This window comes from Grammomys surdaster, unplaced genomic scaffold, assembly GCF_004785775.1.
Source record: "Grammomys surdaster isolate TR1022 unplaced genomic scaffold, NIH_TR_1.0 237, whole genome shotgun sequence".
Lineage (NCBI taxonomy): Eukaryota > Metazoa > Chordata > Mammalia > Rodentia > Muridae > Grammomys > Grammomys surdaster.
In genome coordinates this window covers 1,111,232-1,126,165 of record NW_021604682.1, presented here as the reverse complement: position 1 = coordinate 1,126,165, position 14,934 = coordinate 1,111,232, and the positions used below count along the sequence as shown (strand labels likewise).

The window sequence follows — 14,934 nt, the reverse complement described above, 5'->3', positions numbered from 1 at the left end:
CGACAGGCTGTACGGAGTGGCTATCCACGTCCTGTTGAACATGACTTACCTTCTCTCCCTTGAAGCCAGGCACACCCTGAGGGCAGAAGGAGAAGACAAGAGGGTTACCAAATGTATGTAAGCAGGGGCAGTGAAGCCCTGGATACACAAGTGTGAAGGACAGTCAAGACCCAGCACTGAGGGTGCACACAGCATGGTGAACTGCCCCAAACTGATCTCCCTCCTTCTCCCTTCCCTCATCCCAGCCCTGGGTAGGGAACTTGCCTTGGGTCCTGGAAATCCAATAGGGCCTTCGATGCCAGGGTCTCCCTGTGAAGAAGGAAAAAAGAACCTTGGGTGTGATTTCAGCTCTGGGAGCAGGGAGAGTGGTTGGGGGGTCAAATCCAGGGATCAGGGGCCAGAGGCCTTGTGGGGACCTTACCTGTCGTCCTTTTTGTCCAGGCTCTCCTGGTTCACCCATGTTGCCTTTGGCACCCTAAAAGTAGAGGATGAGGGAAAGGGTAAATTGAGGCATGGGAACCCTGTTATCTCCTGGGAGAAGCAGTATGGCAAAAGCTGTTGGTCCCTCCCCAGACTGGCACGTCTTGGAATAGGATCAGTTTCCTCAGAAGGTACTGGTGGCTCCCACCAGGCTCTGATGACTCTCTTCTCTGAGCCTTGATAGACAGCTCACCATGATGCCACACTGAAAATGGCAGAGCAGCTTCTCATCGGGGGATGCTGATGCTGGGGCCTCTGTAACACAGCCCTGACCACAGCTGATGCTTCCAGTCTGGCACTCAAGGAGCCGTGAATTCCTCATGAATGGGATGGGGACAGGTAAGGCATGGATTGAAGGAACTAGGAAGACTGGGCATTTAGAAAATTAGACTCCCCGGGAATTTAACCTTATATCAGGGGCTTACTAAAATAAATGTGTTTGCTTATGAATATTCTTTCACTTTAAATGCAAAAGGACAGAGGAGAAAGGAAAAACCACGAGGTAAAAGAGGACAAGTGGAAAGATATCCTGCTGAATCTCAGCTGTGCTCTGCCTGGAAGACCCTGTAGCATCTGCCTCCCAGGGCCCAGATCACCGCTCCTCTGTGTGAGTGGTAAGGTAGCTGTGAGTGGCAAATTCATTTCCAGATGTCACAGGGTGGGCATTCTTGTGTCCAGGAGCAGCCTGGAGACATCTCACCAGCCATCCACTGCTGTAGAAGCCCTCACTGCACTAGCAAAAGCCACTTCAAGTGAATGGTCTCAGCTTCTTCCTACCCTTCTGGTTTCTGACACATACATCCTTTGTTTCAGACACCGTGATAGTGGAATTGGAAAGCTGTGTTGTTAGAAAAATGTCAGGCAACTGTTCCAAGCAGAGTCCTTAAAGCCTAGAATTAAGCCAGCCTCCAAGTGGATGTTTCATGTTAGTCAGCAACCATGTCACTGACAGAAATGTATTGTGTGTATTATTTCCCCGGGGCAAGCATGCTTGCTTATTTCACAAATGTATTTTGAGTGGTATATCTTAATAGTTTTAAAAGTATTTCCTCCTAATCTCAAAATATCATTCAAAAGGAAATGAAAAAAAATTGGAGTTTTAGTTTCTCCAAGTTTGGAAGCATTGAGGCCATCTGTGGCCAGCTGGCCTTCAATGTGGAATTCACGCAGGGGCTTCCTGAAACATAGGCCACGCAGTCACCAAACATCTTACCTTCTGTCCTCGGTAACCCTTGGGTCCGTGGGGTCCAGGAATCTCCAGGCAGCTCACCTTGTAGCACTGAAATGAGGTGGATGGACAGAAGGTCAGGTTGGTAGGACAGGTCCCCAGCTGGGTAGGGACTGGGGACAGGTATAACTTTGAACTCTCAGAGGAAGTTCCCAAACACCCATACAGACAAGCAGAGCTGGAATGAAGGATCAGATACAGGGTACTAGACAAATGGGAGCCAATACTTAGTCAAATCATTTAGCCACATTCTGGATAAGTGAGGCTGAGTTAAACATTCTGGATAAGCGAGGCTGAGTCAAACAATGACAGTAAAAAGAACCAATGAGCTCTAGTCACGTCTAGGCTCCATTTATATTATGGAGACTGACTTTCCATTCTTTTAAGTAGCTCTTCTAGGTTGGATGTTTCCACAGAAGGAGTAGGGAGGGACTTTGGGTACCTCATCTCCTATCCCACAGGGACACAGCACCTTCCAAGGCTGTAGGACCCCAAGACAGGCACATGGTTTCTAGTCTGGGTTGGACTAATCCCCCCTCCCCAAGTCTGATACATGACTCAATTTCTTCAGAAGTCATGTGACTGATAGATAAAGCTATACCAGCCTCCTCCCTGTCCCAAGGAGGAACTAAAGAGCCTAGGTATGGCTGGATGAGACTGAAGTTTCTCCAAAGCTCAAGAGTTTCAGTCCCAACAGAGCAGGTGGACTTCAGTCCTGTTGCTGCTCTGGTCTGTTCAAGCAAGGCCCTGGGAAACCAGGAGTGGGATGTTGGTCCTCTGCCGGATCAACGGCCTTGGTTGCCACCAGGTAGCATAGGTTGTGCTGTGATGACAGGTAACTCACCTCTCCGTAGGCTTCATGTTTCTGCAAAAAACACAGAGATCCAGATTAGCCTCAGCCTAGGGACTTGTGTGTCACCTTCTGAGTCTGTGTGGGGATCATGGACATGAGAGGACTTGACCCTAATCCCCCTTAACTGCCTTATTCACAGAGGGACACATTGAACTCTGACTGGGACCACACTGGTACCCACCATCAACATCCTTAGCCTCTGCCTGAACCACAGATGCTTACCATGACCTTGATGATACGGTTGATGGTGTCCTGGTCAATCTCAGTAGAGTCCGGCCGCATGGTAGCGTAGTTGTTGCGGTAGAGCTCATGAGGGGTATTGGCTATGTCCCTCAGGCCTTGTTCATTTAGGTTCCTGTTAGGGGCTACTGCAAAGAGCCGGATGCCCTCCTCACGGGCACGCTCGGCCTGCATTTTGATGCCCCCGCACGGACTGCCTGTGACGTGGCCATCGGTGATGACCACAGCAAAGTTGACCACACCCCGGCCTACATGCTGCCGGATCTGTTGCGTCATGTTGGCCAATGCACAGTCGGTGAAGGTGCCCCTGCGGAAGGAGCGGATGCTTTGTAGGCTCTTAGTGAAGGAGGCCCGGTCGCTGCCTGGTGGGCTGAACACCTCCACCTGATCCGAGAAGTGTAGACCACCGTAGCGCCAGCTCAGGGCCACCTGGTCCAGGTAGAATTCATTCTGCAGCTGACTGATGAACTGCGGTACGAACTGCTGCATATGATAAAGCAGGCTGTCTGTGGGGGACTGCATGGCCACGCTCTCTGAGGTGTCCAACACGAAGTACACATTGACTGGGCAGTCAGCCTTCTCTGGAGGTGGGGAAGCAGGGTGAACATTGGATCCATCAGGGCATGCCCAGTGGGGTCTATGATGTGAACCCACCCTTACCCTAGGAGTACCACTCTCTCCCAGGACTCTAGAGCCCCATCCAGGTACCTGGACAATTGTTGTTCCTGTCAGTGGTGGAAATGTCAGGTGAGATGACTTCCTGCTGCTGGGCATGGAGGACCCCCAAGAGCCCCCCAAGCAGGAGCACAGAAAAAGAACCCTGGAGCATCTTGATACTAGTCATGTGCCCTGATGTCCTGCAATAAGAGGAGGGACCATTATAGACACCCCTCCCCCAGTATGCATCACTGCCCTTCTGGGGTGGGATGCACATAGCTTGTAATCCCTTGAGGGAACAGGGTTCTCCATGCCCCATGTTGTTGCCCCGCCCTCCATCCACTGGGGAATCATGGCTCTCCAACTCTCTGCTGTCTGCAGAGCTCAGTTCTAGGCTGGATTCAGACATCCAGCTCTTCTCTGTTCTCTGAAGTCAGGGTACATGTACATGGTTTCCATAGTTGGGAGCACCAGCGAGCAGTGTCTCTTCACACATCCTGCTCCAGGGATCTTCACTGGGAACAGGAGGAAGGAGAAACATGCCCACCTCGCTCAGGCAGTCCTAGCCTCAGTGCAGGACCCTGGGCATATCCCTCTCCCTGTAGCTTGGTTCCCTTTCACATGGGGCATTGGTATGGACTGAGTGCAGTCAGGTCTAGTCAGACACAGTGATTTTTAGTGTGACTTTCAATCAGATGCTAGGAGATTGAGGGCAGCCTTTTGCCCATGGTGGGTGCAACAAGACCCCTAGACAAGAAGTAACACAGACACTCTAAAGCGAGGGTGATTGTGCTCCCGGAGAGACTCTGTCCGAACCTGTTATCTGGGAAATTGCATCAGTCAGAGAAGGTATTCTAGATTTCAGATGTTATTATAGTTGAAAAATGAGTGGAGTCAGTGAACAGTGTATTTGATATTAAGGACGGAAGAAATCAGGTAGGACACACACACACTTGTAACCCCAGCATTTGGGCATCTGAGACAGGAACCACAAGTTCAAGACCAGCTAGGGCTCCATAGCAAGATCCTATCTCAAACAAATAAATTAATTCCAAAGAAATGAGATAAACTACACCCTAGCAATTGTTGATACAGATGGTAAGAACATCCAAGGGACAGAGAACAGACCATGGAAAGCAATGTAAGCATAAAAGACAGTAACTGAAAAGACAGGTGGCCTTAGAAGAAACAGAAATGACAGAAGGACCTTGTACAGAAGATCATGAAAGCCCCTTATGACCAGGAAAACAGAATTCATTAGGCACACCCATTAGACGTATGTGAAGTCCACCAATTGGGAAATCTAACTTGTAATGAGAATTCTAAAATTATCTGCATAGGAAATCAAAGGCAACAACAAACTTCAGGAAACACCTAAAGGAAAAAATATTCACTGGCAGTTATAGAGACAGCAGCAGTTGTTCCAAGATAACCTCCAATTTTCACCTCTTGGTACTCATAATGATAATGTCGTCTTCCCACCACAAACCATGCTGAACAGTGAAAGGATGCTGTACAAACAATGTTGGTATGTTTGTGATCTCAGCACACAGGAGATGGAGGCAGGAGGCTCAAGAGTTCAAGGCAGGCCTGAGCTATAGGGAAAGGCCCCATCTCATAAAGCAAAACTAAAATCACAAACATTTTGATGGAATATTACTGGGTGGGTGTAATCCTAGAACCGTGATACCCATGAGATATCACGCCTCTCACTGATATATAATGCCCTTTGTTTCTGTATTGTTAAATTAAGGTCTGCTTTGTCTGATGTTAGCATAGCTACCCCTTCTCTCTCTGGCTGTGTGTATGGGATATCTTTTCCCATTATGGCACTGTTAACCTTTTTTTTTTTTCTTCCCTTTAGATCTAAAGTGAGTCTCTTGCAAAGAACATGAAGTAGGGCTATGTTGCTTTTTGTAAACTCTACTCTGCCGATCTCTGTCTCTCGATTGCAGAGTTTAATCCAATTGTGTTAAAGGAAGTTACAAAGGGTAGCCCCCATTTTTTCATCCATTTTTCTGTACACATTTGTGTTCCCAGTTTTTCAAATAACTATCTGCATGTGTGTCTGGTTGATTTTTCATGGTGAAATGTTAAATATTCTTCTAATTTCTTTGGTATTATTTTATTTTTTTGGTGGTTACTGAGAACACTATTTTGGTTCCTAAAATCGAAACTATTTGAATGCATACCAATTTAACGACATAAAAATTCTCCACCTTTAATATCTCTGTCCCCACCCCTTTCAGTTACCAATATCATAAAATCCCATCCCAGGGCTGCAGAGTTTACTCAGTGTTAAGAAGGTGTACTGTCCCTGCAAGAAAACCCAAGCATCTATGTTGGGTGGCTCACAACTTCCTGTAACTCCAGCTCTAATGCTCTTTTCTGGCCTCCGTGGGCACCTGTACTCACATGCACATACACACATACACATACTACACACACACATACACACACCACACACACATATAAACATACATACACATACACCCCCACACACATATACACACATAGACACACTCACACACATACATACATATATACACATACATACACACATACACACATGCACACACTCACACACATACACACACATACACACACACACATATACATACATACACATACACCCCCACACACATATACACACTCACACACATACATACATATACACACATACATACACACATGCACACACATACACACACATACACACATATGCACACACCACACACACATACACACACTCATACATACACATATACATACACATGCATATACACACATACCACACATACACACACACGCACAGCCCCCCACATACACACACAAACACACACACACACACGCAAACGCATGCACATGCATGCACACATAATTTTTAAAACTCTATTCTCATATAAGCGCCTCTCGGAATCTCAATATCTGACTCCAGGACCTCCTATAGACACAAAAATCTGATGCTTAACTGCCTTCTATAAAATAATATACTATTTGTATGTAGCTTGTGCATATCCTCCTGTATACCTGAAATTATCTCTATGTTGCTGTTAAGGTCAAGCACAATTCTATATAAATATGCATATAAATATGACATTCTATATAAATATGTGTCATGCAACATTTTAAAGACACCCACAGGAAGTAAAAGTCTGTAAATACTCAGTATAGGCCACAGCTCTGTTTTCAATCTGTGATTTAACTTATGCATATGGGAAAAGTGAACACAGAAGGCTGGCCATATACCAGTTCAAAATATAACTAATATATATTCAAAAATTGTTACTTTGTTTTTACTTTATGTGGACGGGTATTTTGCCTGCATAGCTGTATGTGCACCACGTGTGTGCCTGGTACCTGTGTAGGCCAGAAGAGGGGGTTCAATCCCCCGGAACTGGAGTTTACAGACTGTAATGAGCTGCTATGTGGTTGCTGGGAATCGATTCTGGGACCTCTGAAAGAGAAGCCAGTGCTCTTAACTGCTGAGCCATCTCTCCGTCCTTATAACCAACATTTTAAATTAGATCCGTTTCTCAAATTCTATAGCAAAGAAACCTTGAAATTACACATCAAAACTGCAACGCTAGCTTTTAGACAAATAATTGTTTTTCTTTAAAACGTATTAGCTTTTCAAATCATGTAGAAAACAAAACCCAGAGCTATCTACCCTTGTTACAGTAACACTAGCTTTTAACAGTTGCCCATGCATTTTCCTTTTCTGAGATGCTTGTGTTTTCTTATGGCTTTGAGTTATCGTCCATCATCCTCCCTGTTAACTCTCAGGATTTCCTTTAACACTCTTCTCAGGGCAGATGCTCATGATGATGAACGTTCTAAGCTTTTGTTGAGCCAGTAATGTCTTTGTTTCTCCCTGACTTTTTTTTTTTTCTTTTTCGAGACAGGGTTTCTCTGTGTAGCCCGGGCTGTCCTGGAACTCACTCTGTAGACCAGGCTGGCCTCGAACTCTCGAACTCAGAAATCCGCCTGCCTCTGCCTCCCAAGTGCTGGGATTAAAGGCGTGCGCCACCACCGCCGGCCTACTTATTTATTTATTTATTATTTATTTTATTTATTTATTTATTTTTATTTTATTATTTTTATTTTTATTTTTTTAATTTATTTTATTTTTTCTCCCTGACTTTCAAGGAACAGTTTCGTTAGGTAGAGGCTTCTTGGTTGATACTAGTTTGCCTTCAGCACTTTGACTATACTAGCCCTCTGCCTCTGGACTCAAGCTTTGAAAAGAAATCTGTCAGGAAACTTATCAAGGACCCTTTGTATCTGACAAGTCATTCTTTTCTTACTGCCTTCAAGATTTTGTCTTTGGGATTAAATTATGATGGGTTTTAGTGTAGGTCTCTCTGGGCTCAGCCTACTTGGAGTTTAAGCTTCTTGGCTGTTTCTATTCATTTATTAAGTTTGTGAAGTTTCCCGCCCCCAGATGGTCTTTTCCCCCTTTGCTCTCTCTTCTGAGTCTCCCATAGTGTATGTGTTGCTCTTGATGATGCTCTGTGGCCCTCCGAGGCCTTATTCACTTTTCTCAAGAATTTTCATTCTGCTCCACAGACTTGACAGTCTTCCTCGTTCCATCTTAAGTTGACCGATCCTCTCTTCTGGTGGCTCAAGTGTGCCTCAGACTCTGTCTAGTAAGATTTTCATTTCAAGTCTGTACTTTTCAGATATTTTGGGTTTATTTTTAGTTTTTTTTTTTCCTGGCACTTCATGGACACTTTCATTTTATCCGTAAATTATTTCCCAACGTCCTTTATATCCTCCATTAGTTCTTTAAGTATTTTAAAGATGACTATTTTAAAGTCTTTGTCTAGTAGACCTACCAATGGGCTGTTCTCATAGACAGGTTCTATTGATTTATTTCTTCTCTTTGTTAGCCAAGCAGTCTACCACTGAGTCATGAATCCACCCCTTCTTTCTTCATATATACTGATATATGCATCAATATATGTGTACTTACTTATATATCTTATTTAAATCTACTGATATATATATGTATATATATATATATGCTGATATATAAATATACTGATTTGTATATATACTGATATATAAATATACTGACTTATATATATATATATGTCAGTATATTTATATATCAGCATATATATATACACACATATATATATATACTGATATATATGACACATACATACACACACATATATATGACAATTATTTTCTCCTCCATTCGGGATAATCTCTTACTCTTCTTTCACATTCTTTTGATGGTTTGCTGAAAACCAGAGATTTGAATGTAATAATGGGGTAACTCTAGAACCCTGAATCTCTGCCTCTGTGATGATTTGAGGTTTTTAAATTTTGACTCTGACGGCTACAGATAGCATGTGTGACAAGAATCAGCCTGGAGTGTAAATGTGAGGCCTTCCTGGGCTCTTCCTGAGCCGACCCTCCATAGGCACATGTAGCAGCTGTCCAGTTTTTTCTGGTTGCATCACTGTTTTTGAATGTATGACTCCGACATGGAGACAGAGAAAAAGTAGAGAATAAAGTTCAGGCCCTTTAAGTGCTTGGGAAGTCACTTCATCGAGAGGGGAAGAGAGTTGCAGCAAACACCCAGGCCAATAGCTTTGCCAAGACAGACACCCTAAAGCACGTCTTAGATCCCAGTAGAGCCAAGTTAGAGGTTAGTAACAAGGGGAAACTGGGACAGCATAGCACGGTGGAAATTAAGTACCATGCTCTTAAAACAACCAACAAGAAAAAATTTACAAGGGAAGTTAGAAAACACTTAAAATGAGTAAAAATTAATAAGAATTTTCTGAAACACAGCAAAATCATTTCTAAGATGGGAGGCACACAGCTGTAAGAACTTACACCAGGACCGAGAAAGAGCTGAGATCAGCAACCTAGTTCACAACTGAAGGGACTAGAAAAGGCACAACGGACTAAATCCATGACTGTCAGAGAACAATAGAGATGAAGAGAAGACATACAAGACACAAGCTAGAAAAAGAAAAAAAGGGGGAAAGTCTATGAAATGAAACCGAGTCTTAGAAAACACAAGTATTTGGCTAGACCAACTAAAACCCTTTTTGAAGAAAACTCAAATTAATTACAGATGAAAGTTGAAACCTAATAACCAGTTTGATACATCTATTTAATATTAACATATTGACAACAACTGTGGCACAGGATTGGGGGTGTGGCTCAGTGGTAGAGCATTTGCCTACTGTGAGCAAGTAAGCTGAAACTTGTCTCAGGTTTGAGCCCTGGTGCTTGAGTGTGCACGTACACACACACACACACACACACACACACACCATGAAACCAACCAATCAGAAACAGATAAGCAATTTGGAACCCAGTGCACTGTTGATGAGAATGTAAGCTGGTGATGTTGGTGTCAAAACCCTGAAGACATCTCCAAAAATGTGTGTGTGTGTGTGTGTGTGTGTGTATACACATATATATCACATATATAGACACACACATATATATATATATATATATATATGTATATATATACACACATATACACATGCACATACACATACATATACGTATATTTAGTCCTTTTCCTCCTTCTCCAGTCCAGGGTCTCACTATATAGCCAAGTAGGTTTTCGTTTTTGTTTTGTTTTGTTTTGTTTTTAAAGAACATCTATTAGGAACATGGGAAAACTGTAACCAGGCAACTCACAATAAATCTGCAAATGGCTAATGGTCAGACAATGCCGTGAAGTTAAGGTAGAACAAACCTCAAGCATTGCACACCACAATGGGCAGGTCGACAGACAACTGACAGCATTCATTCTGCCCAGCTTCTCTGGTGGGTAACGGGCAATGAGCAGAGCCTGGGCCCCTCAGAACGGAGCTCCCCACTCCCCAGCCATTCCACTGCCGTGTGGACTAGGAAGCTACCCCATGTCTAGCTAGCACTTGTGTCTTGGATCTCCAGTGGGCGTCCATGGAGATGCTGACCATAGTACCGACCAGCTAGTATTGAGGGCAGAGTCTGGGTTCCTAGATTTGCTCATGTGCAGTACCCCACAATCCCTGACTATTTGTGGGGGTTCTCTAGATTTTTAGATTTCATGAGTGTGCAAAAGAGACACAGCAAGGCTGGCTAATTGAAGTGTGGAACCATGCAAAAGGAAGAAACAACCTTAAACTCACTCTCTGTGTTCTAGAAACCATGCTATCCGCATTGTCTTAACACAGTGCTCCTGCTGTGAACAATCTAGAGCCCCCCAGAACCCCTGCTAGCTGAAACTGGTATGTGCTTCTAAGTCGGACCTTATTCTGATAAGGCAGAACCACCTCTAGAGGGCGGATGTGACAGGCATCCTATGCCAGAGCCTGTGAAAATCCGCAGCCCCTTCTCATCCTGGATTCTGAAAGTCAGATCAGAGAGCCCCCATGCCTGTAGCTTCCCATGCCCTGCTGAGAAACCTGCTTAGAGGCCTATCCAAAGAAGAGCTGACTGGATTTGCTGGCAAATCACTGCTGGACAGGATGGAACCCACCCTCTAGCATACAAGCTGCCCAAGTGGCAGTAGTTTTGACTACTTCTTCCAAGGACTGTGCTGGCTCCCCGGATACCGTTTCATTGGGAAGTTTTCACTGTCTCCAAGACGGTTGTACAGCTGTTAAGAATGGATGCTCTAAACCCCCATGCTCAACCCCACCCATCTGGTATCACCTGTTCCTGGGACCCTCCATCCAAGCCCAGCCTCTGGCCCCATCTCTTCCCTCAAAGGGACCCCAGACACCTGTGATGATGTGTGAGATAAAGCCACAAATGCCCCTTTTCTTTTTCCCTTGCTATGTGTTTGCTAGCCTCAAAGTCAGAACTATTTAATTGGGAAAAAACCAGCAACTTAATCTGGACCTTAAATGCCCCTCTATGGGGCTTGTCTTCATGTCCTTGGGTGAGCATGGGGATAATACCCCCAGAATACCCTGGGCTTCATGAGGGGCTGTGTTGCTGTCTACAGGAGAGGTGTCTCTGAGGTTCCCTACTGTGCTCTCTGGGAGTGCCTAAGGGAGTCCCAGGGCTAGGATACAGCCGTGAGTGACAGATTTTATTAAAGCTGGGACCACCCTCATCTTATGATTCCTTCCTAGTCTCTCCTTAAACACAGTGGCAGTACCTCGACATGGCGAGGTGTCTCCTTGAGAGCACCTGGCCTGCCCACCGGTAGGTCCTGAGACTTCCTTCTCTGCTGCCCACAGAGTATCCTTGAAGTCCATCTGTGGGACCGGTTCAAGTGGCTGTTTTCTTCCTTCCCCATGAGGTCTACCCTTCCCTGGGGCCTGCAGAGAGACTAACAACGGACTTGTGTCCAGGTTCAAGTCCAGTGTGTCTTCCCGTCGAGGCAACTTAGGTTCCTTAACCCTTGGGAGATAACTCAGACCTGCTAGAAATGGCCATGGGTCTGACCAGATGCCAGGCACTCCGAGGACTGAGGAAGTAAGGGGGATGGGGGTGGTGGGGATACAGTCCATCAGTGATTAGCAAAAAGCTTTGGAGTCCAGAGTAAGAAGAAGCCTGCACCCCAACCAGACTCTGTCGGACAGAGGCCTAGGGGCCACATGGAGATTAGATTCTGGGGCTGGACCATCGGTTTGGGTAGAACCGATGCTCACCTTAGACTCCTGAGGTGCAGCCCCTGAATCCTGTTCCCCCTCTCCCCGGGCTGGACACCACGCAAAACAGCTTACCTGGCTTGGAGAGGACGTCCGGGTACTTCCGAGGACAGCCCGGGTCCTGACGGCCCGAGGTGCGGGCGCCGAGTGGATTGGAGGGAGGGGACCCAGGCGCAGCCCGGGACTGAACGGGAGGGGACCAAGCCAGGAGCCTCCCACTTTAACTCTGTCTCGGGCGGGCGGATGCCTGGAAAGCTTGACCACCGGGGGTCGCTGCGGCCCTGCGGATGGGCGGGGTCAGCGGGTGGAGCCGCTGGAGCGACTAAGGGGGAGCGGGGGAAGGAGCTGGGGGAGGAGAGGAAAGGAAGGAGAGGGGAGGGAGCGGCCAGGACACGCAGCAGCGTTGGAGTTGGACTGTCTCTGTACTGTAGTGCCTGGTGACTTTTTTAGTTTTCCTAGCAAGTCTCTGAGTTCTCAAGGTCTCCCAGACCTTTGCTCAAGTTTCTTCCTTCTCTACCTAAAGGAAGGAACTTCCCCCTCCCCCCCCCCCCCCCAGTAGGAGCTACTTCCATCCTGGTGGGTCAGGGCTCCCCCACCTCTGAGTATTCGGACTAAAGTTGGGCGGGAGGTGGAGTTGAGCTTCCGTGTGCAGTAAAGGGATGCACAGAACGTATGTCTTTGGGGTCCAGTGGGCAGTGGGTGGTTGTCGAGGTGCTTGGGAGTTGGAAGAGCCCCGAAGAGGCAAGAGGACCAGGCATAGATGGAGGAGGCCTGCCATTGGTGTATAACCCTTTCCTCCAAGTATCCCAGAGGTCAGCTTTGGGTGGGGTCTGCTCACGTCCCTAGCAGGGTGCATAGGCTGTGGCTAGGGTCCCCACTTTCCACCCTGGGGTAGGACTGGCTCTGAAAAGGACAGGCAGGGATAGGGAAGGGGCTCGCTCAATTCGGGGTAGTTCTCAAGGGTGCAGGGTAGTGGGGTGATGAGGCTTGCTTCTCATGGGCAGCTGAGCAAATCTCTGATCTCTATTCCCGCCCTCCCTCACCCCCGGCCCGCTGGGTGCCTTCCAGTCCCGTTCTGTGTTCTCCCCCTCCCCCTCCCTGTCCAAGGAGGAACTACTTTTGGTAAGCCCACGCTGCTGGAGGTCCATGTCTTTAGGGCCTTTCCACCTCTGCCCATTGAGGCTTTGCCATCTCTTTCTTTCCATGTCTCACACCTGAGAAGATGGCTCAAGTCACTTTCCACAGTGTCTTGTGTCCTTGGGCCTAAGCAGTGGTTGAGGAACAGTGTCTCTTGTGAGGAAGAGGAAAATATCATTAAGGCGACCTCTTGGGAGCTGAAAGCCGTCCCTACTGGTCCCAGCCTGAGAGATACCAGCCTGCATCACTTACCACCTGCAGTTCCTAGGACCTGGAGCCCTGACCAGACTGTTAGCAGTGCAGCATCAGTACCAGACTTTCATGGGCAGCGCCAGCTATTGCTGTGCTCTGTGCTGGAGGTCTTTTGAGAGGGTAGGGAGGGACTAGAGCCAGAGATGTGAGTATGCATGTGATGTGTTTATAAAAAGATAAAGAGAAAGAGGGTATGTTCTGTGGAGGTGTGTGGTGAGGTATGGGGGAAGGGGATGTCTTAGCGGGCCCATGCCAAGGCATCCCTTCCCCCTGAGGGACCAGGCACACACTGGTATAGCATAGAATAGTTTATTCAGGGCATGGGGAGGGGAGTTAAGAGGGTAGTAGAGGCAGAGAGAGAAAGAGAGAGAAAGAGAGAGAGAGAGAGAGAGAGAGAGAGAGAGAGAGAGAGGAGAAGTAGAGCCATGAGCACGTGGAGAGGGGAGGAGGGAAGGGGTGAGGGGACAGAGGGGTCAAGAGATCAAGAGAGAGAGGAGGGGGCAAGCAGCCCCTTTTATAGTGGGCCAGGCCTACCTGACAGTTGCCAGGTAACTGTGAGGGTAGAGTTTAGACAGAATGTTAACAGCATGAGTGTCTGTGTGTGGTGTTTGCGTCTCTGTCTCTCTCTCTGTCTCTCTCTCTCTCTCTCTGTATGTGTGTCTGTCTCTGTTTTTCCATCTCTGTCTCTTTGTCTCTCTGTCTCTGTTTCTCCTTCTCTGTCTCTTTCTCTAGCTCTCTGTTTCCACATCTCTCTGTCTCTTTCTGTCTCTAAGCCTCTATCACTGTCTCTGTCTTTTTGCATCTCTCTGTCTCTCTCAGTCTCTATCTCTGCCTTTCTCTGTGTCTCTCTGTGTGTGTGTATGTCTGTGTCTGTGCATGTGTGTGATATTCTCTGTCTCTGTCTGTCTGTGTGTGTGGTACACACACAATGTATGACTGTGGTGTATGAACACCTGAAAGAGAGCATCTGCCTGGGTCACGGCATGTCTGAGTGTGACAGTTGCACGGTGCCCACAAGCAAGCGTCTGAATGTGACAGCTGCGTGGCTCCCACAAGCAAGTGTGTCTGAGTGTGTCATGGTGCCCATGAGCAGGTGTGTCTGAGTGTGACATGGTGCTCATGAGCAAGTGTGTCTGAGTGTGACATGGTGCCCACGAGCAGATGTGTCTGAGTGTGACATGGTGTCCATGAGCAAGCGTGTCTGAGCGTGACATGGTACCCACAAGCAAGCATGTCTGAGTGTGACAGCTGCACGGTGTCCACGAGCAAATGTGTCTGAGTGTGACAGCTGCATGGCAACCATGAGGAAGAGGCTCGGGCCTGTGCTCCGACCATGCCAGACTGCAGCTGATCCGCCATGCCTCAGCGTTTGTCTACTCCCTGCCTTGGCTGCTCCCCAGCGAAAGGATGCTGACGGATTCCAAGATCTGGATCTTTCTAGGGATGAGTCCTCCAAGACA

The 14,934-nt window shown here is 46.9% G+C and overlaps 1 protein-coding gene across 2 annotated transcripts in view; it reads right to left on the bottom strand.

Annotated features, from left to right (window-relative positions):
* Col6a2 (collagen type VI alpha 2 chain) overlaps nucleotides 1-12,307 on the bottom strand; it is a 28,365-nt gene extending 16,058 nt beyond the window's left edge. Inside the window, exons 1-8 of one of the 2 annotated variants that reach the window (XM_028773925.1) lie at nucleotides 12,161-12,307; nucleotides 3,510-3,658; nucleotides 2,784-3,382; nucleotides 2,553-2,573; nucleotides 1,694-1,759; nucleotides 422-475; nucleotides 265-309; nucleotides 50-76 (exon numbers count right to left, since the gene is read on the bottom strand). In XM_028773925.1, coding sequence (XP_028629758.1) covers nucleotides 50-76; nucleotides 265-309; nucleotides 422-475; nucleotides 1,694-1,759; nucleotides 2,553-2,573; nucleotides 2,784-3,382; nucleotides 3,510-3,645 — 948 coding nt within the window. In that variant the 5' untranslated portion in view covers nucleotides 3,646-3,658; nucleotides 12,161-12,307. The remainder of the gene's footprint in view (nucleotides 1-49; nucleotides 77-264; nucleotides 310-421; nucleotides 476-1,693; nucleotides 1,760-2,552; nucleotides 2,574-2,783; nucleotides 3,383-3,509; nucleotides 3,659-12,160) is intronic. The other variant, XM_028773926.1, reaches the window with a different exon arrangement.
* Nucleotides 12,308-14,934: the final 2,627 nt, after the last annotated feature.